The 18,134-nt window shown below is 38.0% G+C and overlaps 1 protein-coding gene across 2 annotated transcripts in view; it reads left to right on the forward strand.

The window, feature by feature from the left end:
- The window catches only part of MEIS1 (Meis homeobox 1), a 193,930-nt gene extending 177,345 nt beyond the window's left edge, over window positions 1–16,585 (forward strand). The window contains exons 10-13 of one of the 2 annotated variants that reach the window (XM_073672174.1): window positions 10,374–10,513; window positions 12,121–12,210; window positions 12,446–12,541; window positions 15,239–15,378. In XM_073672174.1, the coding sequence (XP_073528275.1) occupies window positions 10,374–10,513; window positions 12,121–12,210; window positions 12,446–12,504 (289 nt within the window). In that variant the 3' untranslated portion in view covers window positions 12,505–12,541; window positions 15,239–15,378. Of the gene's footprint in view, window positions 1–10,373; window positions 10,514–12,120; window positions 12,211–12,445; window positions 12,542–15,238 lie in introns of both variants that reach the window. The other variant, XM_073672173.1, reaches the window with a different exon arrangement.
- The last annotated feature ends 1,549 nt before the right edge of the window (window positions 16,586–18,134 follow it).

An 18,134-nucleotide genomic window follows, 5' to 3' on the forward strand; every position in this document is an offset into this window, starting at 1 on the left:
TCCTATGTTTTCAAGTCTTTCTTATGCAAAGCAATCTGCATAGGCAATTCTAACTTCCATTAACCTGAAGCGATCTGTACATAGAGTCAGTTTTCTTTTTGATGTTTTATTAGGTTACATTTCTCATGTTCTGTTTAACTAGCACATGTGTCTGAAAGACGCTCGCACTATATGAGGCGGGCGAACTTCGACTCTCAATTCAGACACATTTTATGCTAAAGAGTCAATGTAATTAAAATGGAATCAATGTAAAATGATTTGTAACTTTATTAAATACTTTGGCCTAAATTAATCAAGATCAGAGTGAATAACGCGGGTCTTGATGAGGAGGCATGTTGGAGTCAGGTGCTCCTGTTTCATGAAGAGGCACATGCCTTTTAATGAATCTGGCAAGTCTGAGATGTGGCATGTGCCTCTGCGCACCTTATCACAAATCTAACTTCAGGCATAACATTAGATGTCAATCAGACGAGCTGTGGCATCATGGACCTGTCTCACTCCAGTTGCGCCCATTTTGGTAGAGCTGGACAAAACCGGTGTGAAAACGTCAAAAGCCGCAAAATTTTTCCACAACCTTGAGTGACTTGTCAAAATGTTTATTTGTGACTAATCAAAATGTTTTATGCCAGATATTTAGGAAAATATTTAAATACTTTGATGAACCGAGCCTTAGCATTTCAATGGTTCATCATGTTCAAGAACTAAGTTTGTTGCCTATGAATAAAAATATTCCTGCTTATATCCAGGAAATGTAATGCCTAAATGATCTCTCTGAGTGAAATACATCATCAGCAGCACAAATCTGACTCCAGTTTCTCATAATCTAGTAGTATAGGTAGTATAGATAAGGCTACGATCACATCTGTGCGATTAATTCTGTTATTATACTTTCTTATGAGTTAGAGATGAGTAAATCTTTTTAATTCAAATTTGCTATCTTTGACAATTTTTTTCCCAAAAATTTGATTTGTGGCAAATCACAAGAACTTCATAAAAACAGTATAAAACTCTGCGGTGTCCTAGGTCTGTATACAACTCATTTCAAGCTCTTTAACACAAACACATCCTTGGTAATTTCAAAATGGCCTCAACATACAAGACTATGGGTAAATGATTGGTAATTGTTCTTCATTTCTGTGCCGTCACACACTATCGGTATTGTTTATTCAATCTTTCACTTCTTATCTCTATTGCTGAGCTGTGATGTCCTCTCACTGACCAGATTCACCACACAATGACTGCTGTATTCCCTACCTCTGCCTTTATACAGGCTGTTATAGTCCTTCCTGATTGGCTGTGCTATACCATGTGATGTGATAAATCCAAAGCATTATACAGAAATACTGACCAGCCTGAGGTCATGTAAGTCTGCTCTGGCAGTTAAAAATTTTCAGCATTGTGTAAAATAGTGGCAGGAATTAATGGTGATTTGGCAAATAGCAAAATGTTTGAATTAACTGGTCCCAATTTCCAAAAATTCTACATAAATTCAGTTTGCATCAAATTGATTTGCTCATCTCTATCAGGAGCATTAACAAATATTCATAGCTTTAATATATGTGTATCACAGGATGAACACCAATGGTGCTCAGCAGACTCCATTAACTATATTGGGGTTTGTCAGGTTTCCATTATAGTATCATTCGCTTTACTAAAAAATAATATAGTGCTAGGTATATTATAATCAATTCGATTGAGAAAGAGGCTCCTGATAAACCCTTAGATGGATGCCCAATCTCTTTAGCTTATAAAGGGTTGTCCTGGATGCCTTGTAGGAAATACCTAATCAGAGAAATCTGCTTCCCCTCCCCCTTGCCTCCTAAATTCATCATATTCTCTGAAAAAACATCCTAAATCCATATTGGTCAAAGCAAAATGGACTATCAGCATAGTGAGGTGTCGGATTACATAGCCTATTCTTTTGTAGATGGGAAAGGGGAGGAGGCATGAGGAACACTCATGTAGAAGACCAGGCAGACAAAGGCAGATCGTACTGCAGCTTCTAGAAAATTTTAGATGTTCTGAATTCACAGCCACACAGCTCAGTACTGCTGTATAATGTCCTCCATTCTGCTGCTACTTCTGTCTGTGTGCTACAGAGAAAGAAGAAGGATAATCCATCGTCCAATGTGTGCTGTGTATGGAAGACATCATAGCAGCTAGTTACCACTCTCTAGCTCAAATTAAAGATCCTGCAGAAGAGAAAACTGGTGAAAATGCAGGATACAAAACATATAATCATCCACAGAGAAATTAAAACTGTTAGCTTATAGGCAACGATGAGTAAATCTTCAGAAATGCATTTCTGGCAATTTTTTTTTTAAATTGCTCCTTAGATTTGATTTTGTTCAATTACAATCCTGTCCTAATCAAATTTGCACAAAAAAAGACCTGCTTTGAGGGCTCTCCAGACTTCCATTCATAATAAATGGAGGGCCTGTAAAGAGTTAAAAAAAAAATGTAGGCATCTCTACAGTCAGTGCTTGCTCTGGATTGGGTATTTGGATCAGATTCCAGTCTGGATCTTCCAGCGCTGACCAGATATCACGTAGAGAAGTGAAACACCATACTGCTGGCCACCATTTTGCTGGATTGATGCTAATTAAATCCCAAAAATCCAAATTCTGTTGAATCAGTTCGCTCATAGGGTATACATTAGTTGTCATACACATGTCTTTGCCTTGGTGCAAGAAAACCTTGTAATTCAGTAGAAAAGGCAAATGAGAAGTTACTCACATAAGACTGACCGACACAGTAAGAAAGAAGAAATGATTGAGCGTAGAGATTATGGTTGAAACTTATTCCCCCAAATTACAGTTAGAAGAGCAGCTCTGCAAAGTAAACTGCTGCTCTAACAAGTGAATTACTGTGCAAAATAAAGTTACAGAAATATTCATGAGCACATGTCTTGAATGGAGAGGAACCTCAATAATTATAATTGTACTTGTGAACCTCCATTGCAGGTTGCTCTACCCTTTTCGTAACTGATACATCATGAATCACATATCTCTCCGCCTGCAGATACTATGGAAATGCCTTTTTAATACACTGCGAATAGCTTCAGTAAAAATTATGTAAATTGTGACATTTCCTGTGTTTATGTAGTTTTGCGTTGTCAAACACTCCATCACCGAAAATTCCAACTTCCATGCTGAGGTTCACGAGAAAAGACTGAGACTGTAAACATAAAGCTATATGTGTCTTCTGCATTGTCCTCGCATCATTTCATTTGTCAGCTAATTGATCATTTTTACCCTCGGTGTTTTATCATATCCTTATACTGGAAAAGCTTTGACATAGTGCTCTGTTTTTGCTACATGGTACAAATTTTTCATTACTGCCTGAGGTGTAAAACTGGGCTTGAAAGAAAATCTACTGATTCGTATGATTGATGGTCTTGCTGTGATTTGAGTAAATTCCAATATTATGTTTCTGAAGTAGGCGGTTAGTGAAGCATGCATACAGCCTCTCCTTTTTTTCCCCTTGCAATGTGAATAATGTTTTGCAGTTTGGGGTCCTCTTTTTATTCAGCGGCACAAGAGACAGACAAAGGCTGATTCACACTGCCAAAATATGACTTCATAAGTTGTCGCTTGTGGTTTCATTAGGTTTCCTGAATGGCTGTAAATTTACCAAGTATTGAAAGTTAAAAAAAATGAGCTTCTTAATTATGATGATTGAACATCAATGAGATCCTTCTTTATCAAACGCCCAGCGCTGATGCACAAACGAGGGGCTTTAAACAGTCACTTCTTAGTTTATGGAAAGGAATGCATGAAGGTTTTTTCAGTGGCTTGATGACATACTGGAAGTGAAAGGGGTTGCCTAAATTAAAAAAATGGGATAAATGGTGGATTGATGGGGATGCCACCAATGGGACCTTCAAATAATACCAAGAACAGTGGTCCCATATCACCTGTGTAAATTGATTGGTAATGTGCTTATGTGAACACCACACCATTAAAGACTCTGGCAGCTGTAGTGTGCTTGTGTGATGGCCACTCCTATAAAAGCTGAATGGTTGACCATTAAATGGTTAAACAGTCCTACCAATATCTGCGGATTTGGAAGATTTGAAGTGAACCTGACAGCAGGATTTACCACTATTAACTAATTACAATGCTGCATGAATTATCTATCGCTGATTTCTAGCAACCCCAATGTTTAGGAAAAGTTTCCTAATCGTAAAATCAGCATTTTATTATTGTGTTGACATATATATAATTATTTAGACTAGTCAGAAAGGCATGCACTTAGTGATGGGCAGTACAGCCCAGCCAGCCAATATCACGCCCATAGAGGTGGGGTTGTTGTCTTTGTAGTGTTCATCTGCCACCTCCCTGCTCCATAAATCACATAAATGAGCAGCTGTAAGCGTGACTTCGGGCCTGCATGGTGGTCTTCTGCCCATGGGCTGCTGCCCTGGCATCACACTGTGCAGACTCAAAGTCTCTTAGATCTCACAGAAGAGTTTATAGTGCTGAGCCTGCAAGTAGCGGGGCATATGCAGAAGTTCTCTGTACATGCCTGAAGAACGTGCCACTACTTGCCAGTTCAGCACTATACATAGCAGTGCATCTGCTGTGAGATTGCAGAGGCAAGTTCTTGGTTGGTCAGGGTAGCGCCGGGGCAGTGGCACATAGGCAGATGATCACTGCGCATGCCTGAAATTGAGGCTGTAACCACACATTTGTTCAATTTAGAGAGCAAAAAGGAGGTGCACTGCAGACTATAACCATACCTCTGTGGGCGTGATATCGGCTTCCTCCTGGGCTGGGCTGCTCAGCCCTAAGTGCACACCTTTCTCACTAGTCTTACTAATTATAACTTGTGGACCACAATATCAAAAATACTGATTTTACAATTATGGTGGCAACTTTTCCTAAACATTGCAATTGCTAGAAAACCGCGTTGAATGCTGAGTGCAGTGCTTAAATTAGCTAATAGGGATAAATCCTGCTGTCGGGTTCCCTTTAAGTCTAAAGTGTGACATCCTTAACACTGTGTGACAATGCATGTTGAAATTCAAGGTCTGTAGAAATATGGTTGTCAACCTCAATGGACAATGTAATAATGGCTAAAATGTGAAATTGAAAGCTGTTTTTGTATCATCATTTCTAAAATTCTACAATGGATAGCGAGACATTTAGGATAGATTGTGCATGCTTTCTGAATAAGGAGAGGGGAATAATAGGCTTATCTTCCCTGAGAAAAAAATGATTGGACATGTTGAAATCCAACAGTCCGATTCTTCTTTCCCTTGACATCTGAGAATGGCAAAGTCAGGAATTTACTGTACACATTAGATGGTTAGCGAGTCCCCCCAAAATGATCAGGCTTATCCGATTTTAATCTAATGTGTGTAGATGGTGATAGACCACTATAGATATAATATATGTGACCCAATAAGACTTGCTCGGTATAGTATGTATATTTAACTGTAGTATCTTACACTGGGTTTGACTGAGCGTCCATGTATTATGCCGCCGGCTACAATCTGTATTATTTTCGATGTCGGTGTCATCTCTGTGTATTCAGAATTGAATATAACTGAAGAGCTGCATGGAAATAAAGTATGATGATCATAAAGATAATTAGTTGTTCCATTGCAATAAAAGCTAAAACATTTTTATGTAATGACATTTAATTAAGGGAAAGCTGTGGTAGCAGTTTTAAAGAATTTTTAAGGCAAATGATACTTGTTTGAAAGTGTTCTGCACATTAACTAATTAGCATTAGAGTGTAATTTACACAGTTCTGTTCTACCGGAAACTCTGGATTCTTCGGAATAAATGCAGAATAATATTAAAAATGATCAGTATGTCTTAAATCTTTCTGTATTGGTGGTAGTTCTCTTGTAGGTTGAAACTATTTTAACAATTTGTGATATCATCTAGGGCACATTACAGTTTCTTTACCTGTCCCAGGGGTATAGCTAAAGGGGGTGCAGAAGAAATACTTGAACCTGGACTTAAATTCTTCCATACACATAAGATTGAAGTTGATATGTGTCACCCGTTTAGGTGGAACCAGCCAACCATCTAAAGTATATGGGGGCATCTCGACTCTTTCTAGACATATCATTTTAGGAGAGACAAGAATCAGGAGTTTGAATAAAAATGCTCAATCCTTTCATTCTATGGGAAGATAAGTCACTGCCAGAAGTGACTATAGAAAACACAAGAACCAAGCTTAAATACCAAGCTTGATTAAGGTGAACATTCATGTATACTGAGGAAGGGTACAAAAAGATAGTTGTCAGCTGAATGGAAACTATCTAAGGTGCCAAAAATTATAAATTATAAATTACAGACGCATCAAGTCTGGAGCTCCGTTATAGATTTTGTACTGCGATACGTGAGCTTCAACTTTCATCTCTCTGCCCTTTCCATATGCCCTATGTCATAATATACTTAAACTAGATGACAGAACATTGAGCTCCTAATTTTTGCTCTGTTAGGCCGAGTTTGTAAAACTACAAAGGACACTTTAAGGAAATTGTTGTGTGATACCCAGACTTTTTAAAGAATACAATGCCTATGTTATAAGTGTACCATATATCGTAGAACTGCTTTATGTGCTGTTTCTTGTTCTTAAACTCCCCCCAATCCAAACCAAGAGGGTCTAGTGTTTCATATTGTTCCAATACCAACCATTGTATCACTGAAGGACTAGATGGAGTTATATTCACTTAGGCTATGTTCACATGTCCAGTTGTCATCCATTATATCAGATCCAGCAACAATCCGTTGAAAAATTTGTGCACACATAATTTTTTGGGCCAGCTAAAAAAAGAAACTTATTTCAACTGGATCCATTTCTTTAACATTGAAGTCTATGGAAAACAGATCCGTGAAATAGCCAACCGTTTTCCTTTCATTTAAAACTCATCCAATAAGCAAAAAATGGATCCTTTTCAAATGAAAGAAAAATGGATGGCTAATATTTAATGGATCAAATTTCCATAGACTTCTTTGTTAAAAAAAAATCCAGTTGAAATCAGTCTTTTTAGCTGGACAAAAAAGTTGTGTTTGGACAAATTTTCTGCCAACAGATTCCTGATGGATCCATCCTAACAGATGATTACTGGATATGTGAACATAGTCTTACTTTATTTGCCAGACAATCTGTTTAGAAACCTACTACTCATTATAAAGGGCTAACAGGCCAACCTGAATTCCAGACACTATCTTTATGATAAACATTCCCTTAATTTTTACATTACATTATCTATATATTCCTGTTTGTATTAAAGATTTCAAATATATTCTTCATCTTTATCAATTCCCTTCAATATTATAGTAAAAAAAATATTTTATACCTAAAAAAGTTTTGGGGACACCTATGTCTCCCTGCTCTATGCAAAAATGAAGGTCACCAAAAATAGTATTTTTCTACCTCCGAATGTTATCACATGAGTGTCACTGTAGAGGATTACAGCTCTCGAAGCTTCACTAATAGCCCAGAGGTTAGATTGTCTTATGGAGGAGCATTCATGTGTTATAGAGAACAGGCTGTAGCTTGTAATGTGGCCTGAACAGGTATTCATCATTTTTTAACTCCTACTATATTGTCCACCCAAATAATAGCATAGGGTGCATAGATTAAGACATTTTCGGTTGAGCACTGAAAGAGGTGGTCTATGGCTAAGATAGATAGATTAATTTATTTTATTAATTTACTCACTTATATTACACCATTAATTAAGCGCTTTACACCCATCTTCATTATTGTCCCCATTAGATCTCACAATATAAATCCCCTATCATTATGTCTTTGGAGTGTCAGAGGAAACTGGAGAACTTGGAGGAAACCCACAGAAACACAGGGAGAACATACAAACTCCTTGTAGATGTTGTCTTTGGTGGGATTTGAATCAAGGATCCCAGTGGGTAGCACTGTTGCTTTACAGTGCTGGGTTACTGGATTAAAATTCCATCAAGGATAACATCTGCAAGGAGTTTGTATGTTCTCCCCGTGTTTTGCATGGTTTTCTTCCGGGTGCTTCAGTTTCCTCTTACATTCCAAATACATACTGATAAGGGATTTCGATTATATCCCAATAGGGCGACTATGGGGACATAATGTAAATCCCTTATCAGTATGTATTTGGGACATTATGTTCCTATTGGGACATAATCTAAATCCCTTATCAGTATGTATTTGGGACATTATGTTCCTATTGGGACATAATCTAATTCCCTTATCAGTATGTATTTGGAGTGTAAGAGGAAACTGAAGCACCCGGAAGAAAGTGAGTAAGATAGATAGATATGGATTTAGGCTTCATTTGGCATGCAAGAGAAAATATTCCTAAGGACTCAACCTTCACTTCATCTATACAGGACATATCCATGTCCACTTTTTTTGCATCAATTTTAGTTTTCGTTCGTGTGACCACATAATGGCCACATGCGCTATGGCAACTCTGCCAAATTTGTAGATCATTTGGACCATTGTTTAGAGCAACAACTGGTGTGCAAAGTGAAGCTTTCTATTACAAAAGCATAAAGATGAGGGGAGAGGTCAGAGGCCATTTTGGAAACAAACAGCTGGACCAGTTTATTTAAACAGATATGAGGATGGGATACTGACCTCAGTTTGACTTCTTTTGGGAGGGGCAAGAATGCCATTTTATGACTAGAGAGAAAGAAAAGTTTAGTTCTTCTCTCTTGAAAGCAGCCTTAAGGCAAAAAAAAAAAAAAAGAAATTGATGTTTTGCACACAAAGTTGTGATATAAAAAAAAAATATCCACATTTTTGCATGGTTGCAAAAAAATAAAGTAACTGAGGAGTAATAAAAAACAATAAAAGCACAACAAACTTTTGTAATAATTAATACATTTTTGTTAATAGAAAAAAAAGAATTCCTTCTTCTTCTTCAAAGTACTCTATAATAATAGTTAAAACGTTTTAATTTGCCATGTCTAATGAATGAGAGTTAACAGAAAAAGACAGTTGCACCAAATGCAAAGTTCTGTGGAACTTCGGCTAGGGAACAATGGCAAGTGGACCTCAGTCTGATGAGGCCACGGGAAAGTGTTTATGCGCAGACCTCCTGCTAGGAAAGGTATTCAGAAATTTGTGTATATCACAAAGGGAGGGATACATGCTCTCTAAAGTGAAGGTTAAAGAGGCTTCCCGTAACAATAGGTTTGTTTATTTCTTTTATTTTTTAACACTACTTTTATGACATTTAATATTGAATAAAACTGTTGCCAGTGTAACCTACCAAAAATTCATTAAATAATGTTTAATTGGACAATCAAGAAAGACAGTTGACGGGGGGGGTTTTCATTTCCCAAGTTCTCCCAGCATCTTTGCTTGATGAAGGTTATTAAAACAGAATAAAAAGGAATTCTATAACTACATACTCCCCATGTGCTCATATTTTAATTTAATTTTTGTGTTTACAGTGTTGTATTATCCTGATGCAATAAAGTTTCTCATTTGGGGAATCGGCACATGTCGTTGGTGATATTATATTTTGAGTTAACGCTAATTGACTAGGAAAAAAAAAATCCAAAACATAAATATTACTTTACTAGGCACATCGAAAATAAATAAAAAAAAACAACAATAGTATATGCTAATGAGCTAAGACTGAAAACGCGTTGGTTGATAAATGACTTTAATTTTAGTTGGTCAATGAATGGTCTTATATTTTTTGACCTTTCGTGATTTCTGAAGAAAACCGGATTATAAGAGCAAATGGTCTATGGCATTGACCTTGTTCTGACCCCACTCTTTGAATAAACCAAAAGGAAAAAAAAATAGTCTCTATAAGCCGAATGCCTTGTTCTGAACTCCCCAGCAGCGTGAGCAAATGGTGATAAAACTCCAGACGTTCTCTCATTTGATGGTATACTGCCATCACACAGTTCATTATCTTAATAGTGGGCATTAAAATAGAATTAAACTCTTAAGAAAAAAAAAGAAGGGATTTTAATAAAAGTTGTGAATTAGTCACAAAACAAAAGATATGGATAGGCCTGCTCGGATTATTGTATTAGGCTTCACCCTTCTATGCGATTCGTGTTTTTTCTCCCCGTAGAGTTGAAACTGGAATGGTACACATATTGTTTTTCAGCAAACCTGGCTAATTCCCTCATGTAGAGCTTAAATGGAAAAGTCCGACTGTGGTAAAAGCTGACAAACATAAATCAACTCAGAAGCCCCAGCTTGTACTCTGGAAGGTCAGAAGGGGTTACATGGACTTCTGACTGCTTCACCCAGCATGTAAAACATCTGACTAAACTACATCAGCCTTGCTCTTTGTAATGGTCAGAACCCCAACATTACATTGTAGACTCAACTTTTAATAATTTGTAACAAACCCCAATAACCATAATATGTTTTGTTGTCTTTTCTAGGTTTATAAATGCTAGAAGAAGAATAGTCCAACCTATGATAGACCAGTCCAATCGAGCAGGCAAGTCCTCAATAGTAACTGTTTTCAAGTCACGCAGGCGAAAACCATCCTCAAGCCATTCACCGGGAGGTCCTATACCTGGTAAATAAATAAAATGCCGGGAGTAAAAAAATAAATAAAAAAAATAAAAAAATAATTTACAGACCTTAACTATTTGTACTAATTTTAGTACTACACGAATTGGATCTATTCTTAAGAATATTGTTACATATTTTTACTTTTTGTATTAGTTTTTCTCCTCAGCTATACTTTCTGCTACTTTGACCACTCCCTGGTGCATGGCTTGGTGTGGAATTGCTGTAAACTTTATTACCTGTCAAAAGGGTAACAGGGTCAGTATCCCTTATGGGACTCGGTAAAGTTCAAAGACACTCAATGAGGTAGCTTTTTTTTTTTGGACCTTAACAACCTTCAGACGTTTAACTTTAAAGCCAGCTTGTTGTCTTCAACTAAAAAATGTGTTACTATACAAGAAAACATCTATGTCTCATACTAAGTTTCTTTGGGAATTCTAAATTGGTAATTACTTATGTTGGATACTCTTGATTCCAGTCAAGGGATATCAACATTACCTAAATATCAGCATGCTGGTCCAGAAAAATGGTGGTGGACTTCTTTCTTAACTAAGTGTCTAGTTTTCCAAGCATTAGATGTAATATGCTAACATGGGGTATTGAGATAAAACTGAACATTTACATTAAAGGGGTGATCTGAAGCAAATTAATTTTAATCCCAAATCCTTATCTATTTGATGTCATAATCTAATTTTATCTCTAATAAACTTTAATTCAAAATTCCCTATCCTACCCTCACTACACTATTTAACCACTTCATTTTTTTCTATTTCCTTTTTGATGACGCTTTGTTTGAGATTCCCAGTACATGATGTGCTACTCAAGCAAAGCGTCATCAGGGGCAGAGACTTTAGACACTGCTGCAGCCTCTTCCCCCTCCCTGAAATGAAGCATTATCAGTGACCTCAGTTTCAGGGGCTGGGCTAGACCCTGTTCTATTGAGCATGCGTCAGTTGTCAAATCCGATTTATGCTCGGTAGATTCTTGTCACTGTGCGATGTGCACAGTGACAGTGCACTCTCTCATCAGCTCTGATCAGAAGTAACGAACTGGCAGGAGAGGGCACTGTCAGTGCACGTGGAAGAATAACTGGTCTGCCAAGACCAGCGCTGCCCCAGCAAGTGAAATGAACAGAGACACGAATGTACTGAGCATATGTTGGAATTGACAGCCAATTTGTGCTCAGTACAGCAGAGACTAGCCCAGTCCCTGAAACGGAGGTCACTGATGACACTGTGTTACATTGAGGGGGCAGAACCTGGGTCAGAGGCTGCAGCAGTGACCACAACCTCTGCCCCCTGATGATGCTTCATTTGAGTTTCCCAGCATGCATGGGGATTCTCAAACAAAGCGTCATAAAAGAGGAAGTAGAAAAAAAAATAAAGAGGTTAGATGAAGTGAGTGAAGTGTAGTAAAGGAACAATGGGGAATTTTTAATTAAAGTGTATTAGAAAAAAGATTAGCTTATGACATCAAATAGAAATTTAGGATTAAAATTAATTTGTGTTTTGGACCCCCCCCATTAATCTTTCTATTGATGTTTTTTAAGAAGATGTTAATTTGTGATTGGAATATATATATACTCCATTGTAACAATTACATTATACATTTCAGTAAGTCAAGGAACACCTTATAACGCCGACGGACAACCAATGAGTGGTTTTGTAATGGATGGTCAGCAACACATGGGAATCAGAGCGCCAGGTAACACTTTTTTGTATTTTTGAATTATTCATACAAAGAAGTAAATGATTAGTTTGAGCTTTTTTTTTTATCTTTTCCTATATCTTTACCTATCTGCAAATCATAGCGTGGCTACAATCTGGGTGCTTTACTTTATCTTGATTTCTTTTGGGTTGGTTTTTGACGTGGGATCTTTGGTTTCTCTGTTCACTTCTCTGATCTCCTGGCATCTTCTTGGATTTTATCTCCCTTTTAGGACCTATGAGTGGAATGGGCATGAATATGGGCATGGAGGGGCAATGGCACTACATGTAACCATCAACTAGTTAACCAATGGCAAAGCAAGGGGGAAGTAAGTACACCAGGGGGCAACGGATGCTCTGTCTACTTTGCTCAAGGAGTTGTTTTTATTTTTTTTGCACTGTGGATTTTCTTGATTTGTGTTCTCCCTGCCCATAGCTCCATGCTTGTTCATTCCTTTTCCAAACCCAAAAAAAATTCTGGGTATCCTCTTTCGTCTCTTACTGATTTTGTTTCGTTCATCTACTGCATATATTGTACATTTACTCTTGTGTTATTATTATACAGTACTGACCACATGACTAAACAAGAAATAGGCAGTAGGTGGGGGAGGGGGGGGGGGTTGGAGGGGGTTTCCATGGCAACAGACGGATTTGCAAAATGTAAGCAGTCTGCAGCAGTGCAAGGAAAGGAAAGAGCATGTCCCCAAAGTGTCATAAATCTGTCTAACCACAGTTGATGCATGAGTTACACTTCTTCCCTAACCTGCAAGACACCGATATGCAAACATGGACTTCTTGAAGCAAGATAAACACCATCTTTCGGAGGGGGGGGGGGGGGGGGAATAAAAAAAATTCCTAGATCTATTTAAGATCCCACACAGGAAAAACTTTGAATTTCCACTTTGCCTCTCTTTGTCCGTCCTGTATAATAGGATTACGTGTGGAAAAGGGAAAGTAAAAGAATACAAAATAGAGGTGTGCACAGCAGGTTCTGCAGCTTTGCCTGGGCTAATTGACTATATCCAAATTAAGTATGCCATCACTTGCAGTGTGACAAATGGATTTGACTCATTCAGTATACAAAAATAGAGATCATTAATGCAATCTTCAGCGGCAGGCCTAGTGAAGTCTAGAGAGAGGAAAAAACGGACCACAATCTCGCTTTGTATTTTTTTTTTCTTTTTAGCAGCAAAAATATTATTCTCTCTAAAGGAATGTAGTAAAAGGGTTCAGACCCAATCGGATTTCGGTTTTTGTTCTGCATAGAACGACTGCTGCGGTCTCTTCCTAATTGTGAGTCTGATGTTACCCAGAATTCCAAATTACATATCAGACTCAGAAAAAAAAAACTGCCTGGGAAGGCACCAGCCTCTCGCTCACACATCATGAACATTTCCAGCTTAGTTAATCTAAATATTGTTTCTTAATTTCTGGGTCAATTAAATTTAAATGATGTATGCTATGCTTCATAACCAATTAAATTAATAGGATATTATGAAAAATATCATCACTTTTGATTAAAGAGCAGCGGATATGGTATATTTTCTGAGCAATTTTTCAGAGTTTAGTGAAAAAAAGAAAGAGAGAAAAAAAGAAAGAGAAAAAAAAAGCGTTCCTTTAGGCTAGATTAAGCAGCCTTTCATTGCTGGAGCCCTGAGACCTGAATCCAAGGTGTTCACGCTGCAACATTACTTAGAACTAAAGCCAATTGAACCTACTTAGAAATAGCGTTATGCCTTTCACCCTTGATGATTATGGAGCTTATAGCTCTCTGAGACAATACACCTGTCAGTTTTCATCAACTATAGCAAACCATGCAGAAGACAGAGGCCCTCGGAAAGCAGGGGGGCTATTGTTTTACGTTCCGTTTCCTCATTGTTCTCAAATTTAGTGAAAGCTTGACTGAGTTTGTAGTCTGATTTATTTTAAACGTTCATGATCACAAGGAAGGAATTAATTGCTAACAGTTATTGATTTCTTGCATGTATGAAGGACCAAAAATGCCTCCCATTTAACAACTAGTCTTAATGGATTTTATTTTATGACAATATTTTACTAAACTACTGCTTTCTTTTTCTACCGTCATGCAGTAGTCATAGCTAGGCTTCCCTTCTTTTTATTTAATGGCCTTCAGCTCTATCTCGAGTCATGACGACTTGATGGATGAATGCTCTCTAGGAAGATGGACCTTGTGTATGTCTAGATAGGTTCCACCAGGGTCTTCTCCGCTGTTATCTTGATAGTATCAAAAATATCGGGTTGCTGATTTTCCTCTTTGCCTTGTTCCTTCTAATCTTCTGACCACGATATCCTTCTCCAGTGATTGCTGTCTTTGTATGATGTGTCCAAAGTAGGCAAGCCGTATCTTGGTAATCCTTGCTTCGAATGAGATGTTTGGCTTGATTAGTTCAAAAATTGATTTGTTTTTTCTTCTTGCCATCCGAGTTATTGATTACATCCTTCTCCAGCACCATATTTTAAAGGCGTCAACTCTTCTTCTCTCTTGTTTCTTTATAGTCCAGGTTTTTATAGTGTGTATCTTAGCACAGAAAAAAAAAATCTTTCAAAAGGCTTCCCGTGACCAAAAAAGGTTTTCTTTCACCTTGGTTAAATACTTAGCTTGCCTCCCTAGCCTTGTATCTGAATACCCAGACTAGGGCAGAGTGGCTTGTTGGCACCATCATCACTCAACTTTGGAAGAAAACATACCTTACCATCACTGGCAGACACAGACAGAAAAGGGTCCCTGTGCAAGAATAGAATATGGGCCGTTTGCAGTCTAATAGCTCATAAAAAAATCTCCTTTACCTCTTGGGGCCCTGTGCGACTGCACAGGTTGCATCAATGATATGTCCACCCCTGCTTACCATATCCTCCCCCCGGATTATGTGGTAGGGTATTATTGTATGTAAAGCAATAAGGATCCACCTACTTTGACAAAATTTTCACCATGAAGTTCACTGTATATATGTGCTACTTACTCTTAGTGTTTTTGGGCAATAACTAATTTTACATATCTTTCTCAGGACTGCAAGGTATGCCAGGGAATTACATATCTTCGACTGGTCCGATGGGTATGAGTATGGGACAGCCAAGTTATCCTCCATCGCAGATGCCCTTACACCACGCTCAGCTGCGTCATGGGCCGTCTGTGCATACCTACATTCCTGGACACCATCACCACCCAGCGATGATGATGCACGGGGGACCACATCACCCTGGAATGCCGATGTCAGCACCTAGCCCCTCAGTACTTAATACAGGAGATCCAACGATGAGTGGGCATGTAATGGACATCCATGCTCAGTAATTTAAGGGAATATATGGTGTCTGCAATGACAAAAAAAAAAGTCACGTACTGTGTTTCTGCCACGATGGTGGTGTTCCACTCTTGGAGTCCATGACCGTTTTGACACAGGGATGTCTGAAAAAAAGCAGATACAAGATGCTGAAATCAAGTTTGGGGACACAATAAATACATATATAAGACATTAAGAGAACAAAGAGTGAAATATTGTAAATGATATTATACTGTTAACCATATTATGTTGTTTCTTATAGATTTTTTTAAAAAAATGTGAAATTTTTCCACACTATGTGTGTTGTTTCCATAGCTCTTCACTTCCTCCAGAAGCCTCCTTACTTAAAGAAAATAAAGCCTTACAGTTACCCTGCAGATGACAGAAAGTCCTCATTTGCAGGTCATTTTTAAAGCATTACAATAAGTATGTCAGGCAGAAGATTTTTTTCTTCGATCCAAGGATTTCAGCCATGCACTCTTTCTCTGCAGCTTTGTCTCTCGATTTTTTTTTGTCTCCCTGTTTCTTTCTCTCTAGCCTGGGGCTTGAATTTGCATGTCTAATTCATTTACTCACCATATTTGAATTGGCCTGAACAGATGTAAATCGGGAAGGATGGGAAAACTGCAGTCATCAACAATGATTAATCAGCTGTTGCAGGCAGTGTCTTAAGGAGACTGGTAGGATGAGGCATGGAAACCAAAAGGCAATGTGTATGGAGCATAATTGTCACAACAGAGCATCAGTGTCCCCATTCAGCAGCGACAACAACCAATCTGTGCATAACTTCCTGTGTCATACAACTCAAAAGCAAGAACTGTAGATGATTTATTTTTAATACATTGACTTTCTTTCTCAGCAAGGCATCAGTCATGCATACATTTTTCCATAGTCCCATCATGGAACATTTAATGTAAACATTGTAAATAAATTTTGTGCAAAAAGGACTGGAAAAAAATAACTGTATTGTTGCAATTTTTTTGTATAAACAGAAGATTGGTATGAGTTGGAATGCAGATTAATTTACTAGGTGGAATGAGCTAATTATATTTCTTTTTTTGTGCTAAAACAAAATGCTTGTCAAGATTTTTTTATTCTAAAAAGACACAAAAATCTAACAGTGGAATATAATAAGATTTACGTTAACGTAGTGCTAAACGTATTCAAATTCCTATTTATTGTGTGACTTTGAGTGCAATAGGTATAAAGCTAAGGCTAGTTCAAATAAAAACTAGAAGAGAGGTGGCACTCACCATAGGCTTGGACAAACGACAATGTTTATTTGGATAAAGACATCAAGGAGCGGCGGTGAACAGGGGAGTGTGGGGGAGCATGAAGCTGGACTACGGCGGTTTCGCTCCAGAATGCGCTTTTACGGGTCCACCCGCTCCTTGATGTCTTTATCCAAATAAACATTGTCCTTTGTCCAAGCCTATGGTGAGTGCCACCTTTCTTTTACTTTTTATTTGAACTATATTGGAACTCTCTGGTGTAGGACCATGGGCCACTCATAACTGGATTCTGTTTGAGGACTATTGTATCCTGGAATAACAAGGTCTGGTGCCGACTTTTCTTCCTTATTGTGGAAAACGAAGGCTAGGATCACACGACAGTATAAAAAATCGTTCAGAGTTGCATCCAGAAAAGTCAGACGACTTTTCTCATATCCCTGTGCTGTCCGCATGCAATCTGATTTTTTACTCAGCATCTATTAATCATTTACAAGACCATTTAAAGTTTCATATGTTACAAAATTGCAACGTATCCATTAAAATCAGATGCTATATTGTGGCATCCAATTTTTTTTTTCTTACACCCATAGACTTGAATGGGTGAGTCTCATCAGATTTTCAGAGGAAAGTCATGGATGCTGCGTTTTTTTCACATGCAGATTCAATCAGTGAAAAAAAATCAATCATCTGCACTGCCCCATTGAATAACATTCATTCGAGAGCTGTTCGTTTTTTTAATGGATAGCACTCGGACCAAAAATATGGTCGTGTGCATGACCCCTTAAACAGAGCAATGATCATAGGCCTGCTTGTAGGCCGCAGGGGGGAATATATGTCATATCCCTCCACCCATCATGGTGTAGAAAACCGTAGCACAACTGGGATAAGGTGCGCGAGTAGGGTCCAAAACCATTTAACAGCAAACAAAGACTTGGCACTCAGAAGAACATGACTTTATATATTTAATCGCAGTGCAAAAATAGTACATATGTTTCAGGGCACTATCCAGAACCAGCAGTGGATGCCACATTCCATGCCCCATTCAGTGCTAATTGAACAAACTGGACCCTGTTCCGCCTATTGGAGATTGTGTCCTTGCTTCCTCTGCTTAAACTTCGATCATGAGCAGTCGATATACTGATAAAGGTCCTGTGGACTGAAACATCTGTACTATTTTCGAACTGAGATTAAATATATAAAGTTATATTCTTCTGAGTGCCAAGTCTTTGTTTCCTTAACCCATCATGTGACATATATTATACTTGAATCTTCTCATAAGGGAGAGGGGGCATTTTGACTACCTCTTCACCCCCCAGGTTTTGGAATTAATCATTTAAGGAGATATCACAATAATATAGCTGATCAGTATGTAAGCGAACCACTCCGTCCAT

This window comes from Phyllobates terribilis, unplaced genomic scaffold (genome assembly GCF_046119375.1).
Source record: "Phyllobates terribilis strain yellow unplaced genomic scaffold, ASM4611937v1 Scaffold_3__8_contigs__length_932513732, whole genome shotgun sequence".
Taxonomy (NCBI): Eukaryota; Metazoa; Chordata; class Amphibia; order Anura; family Dendrobatidae; genus Phyllobates; species Phyllobates terribilis.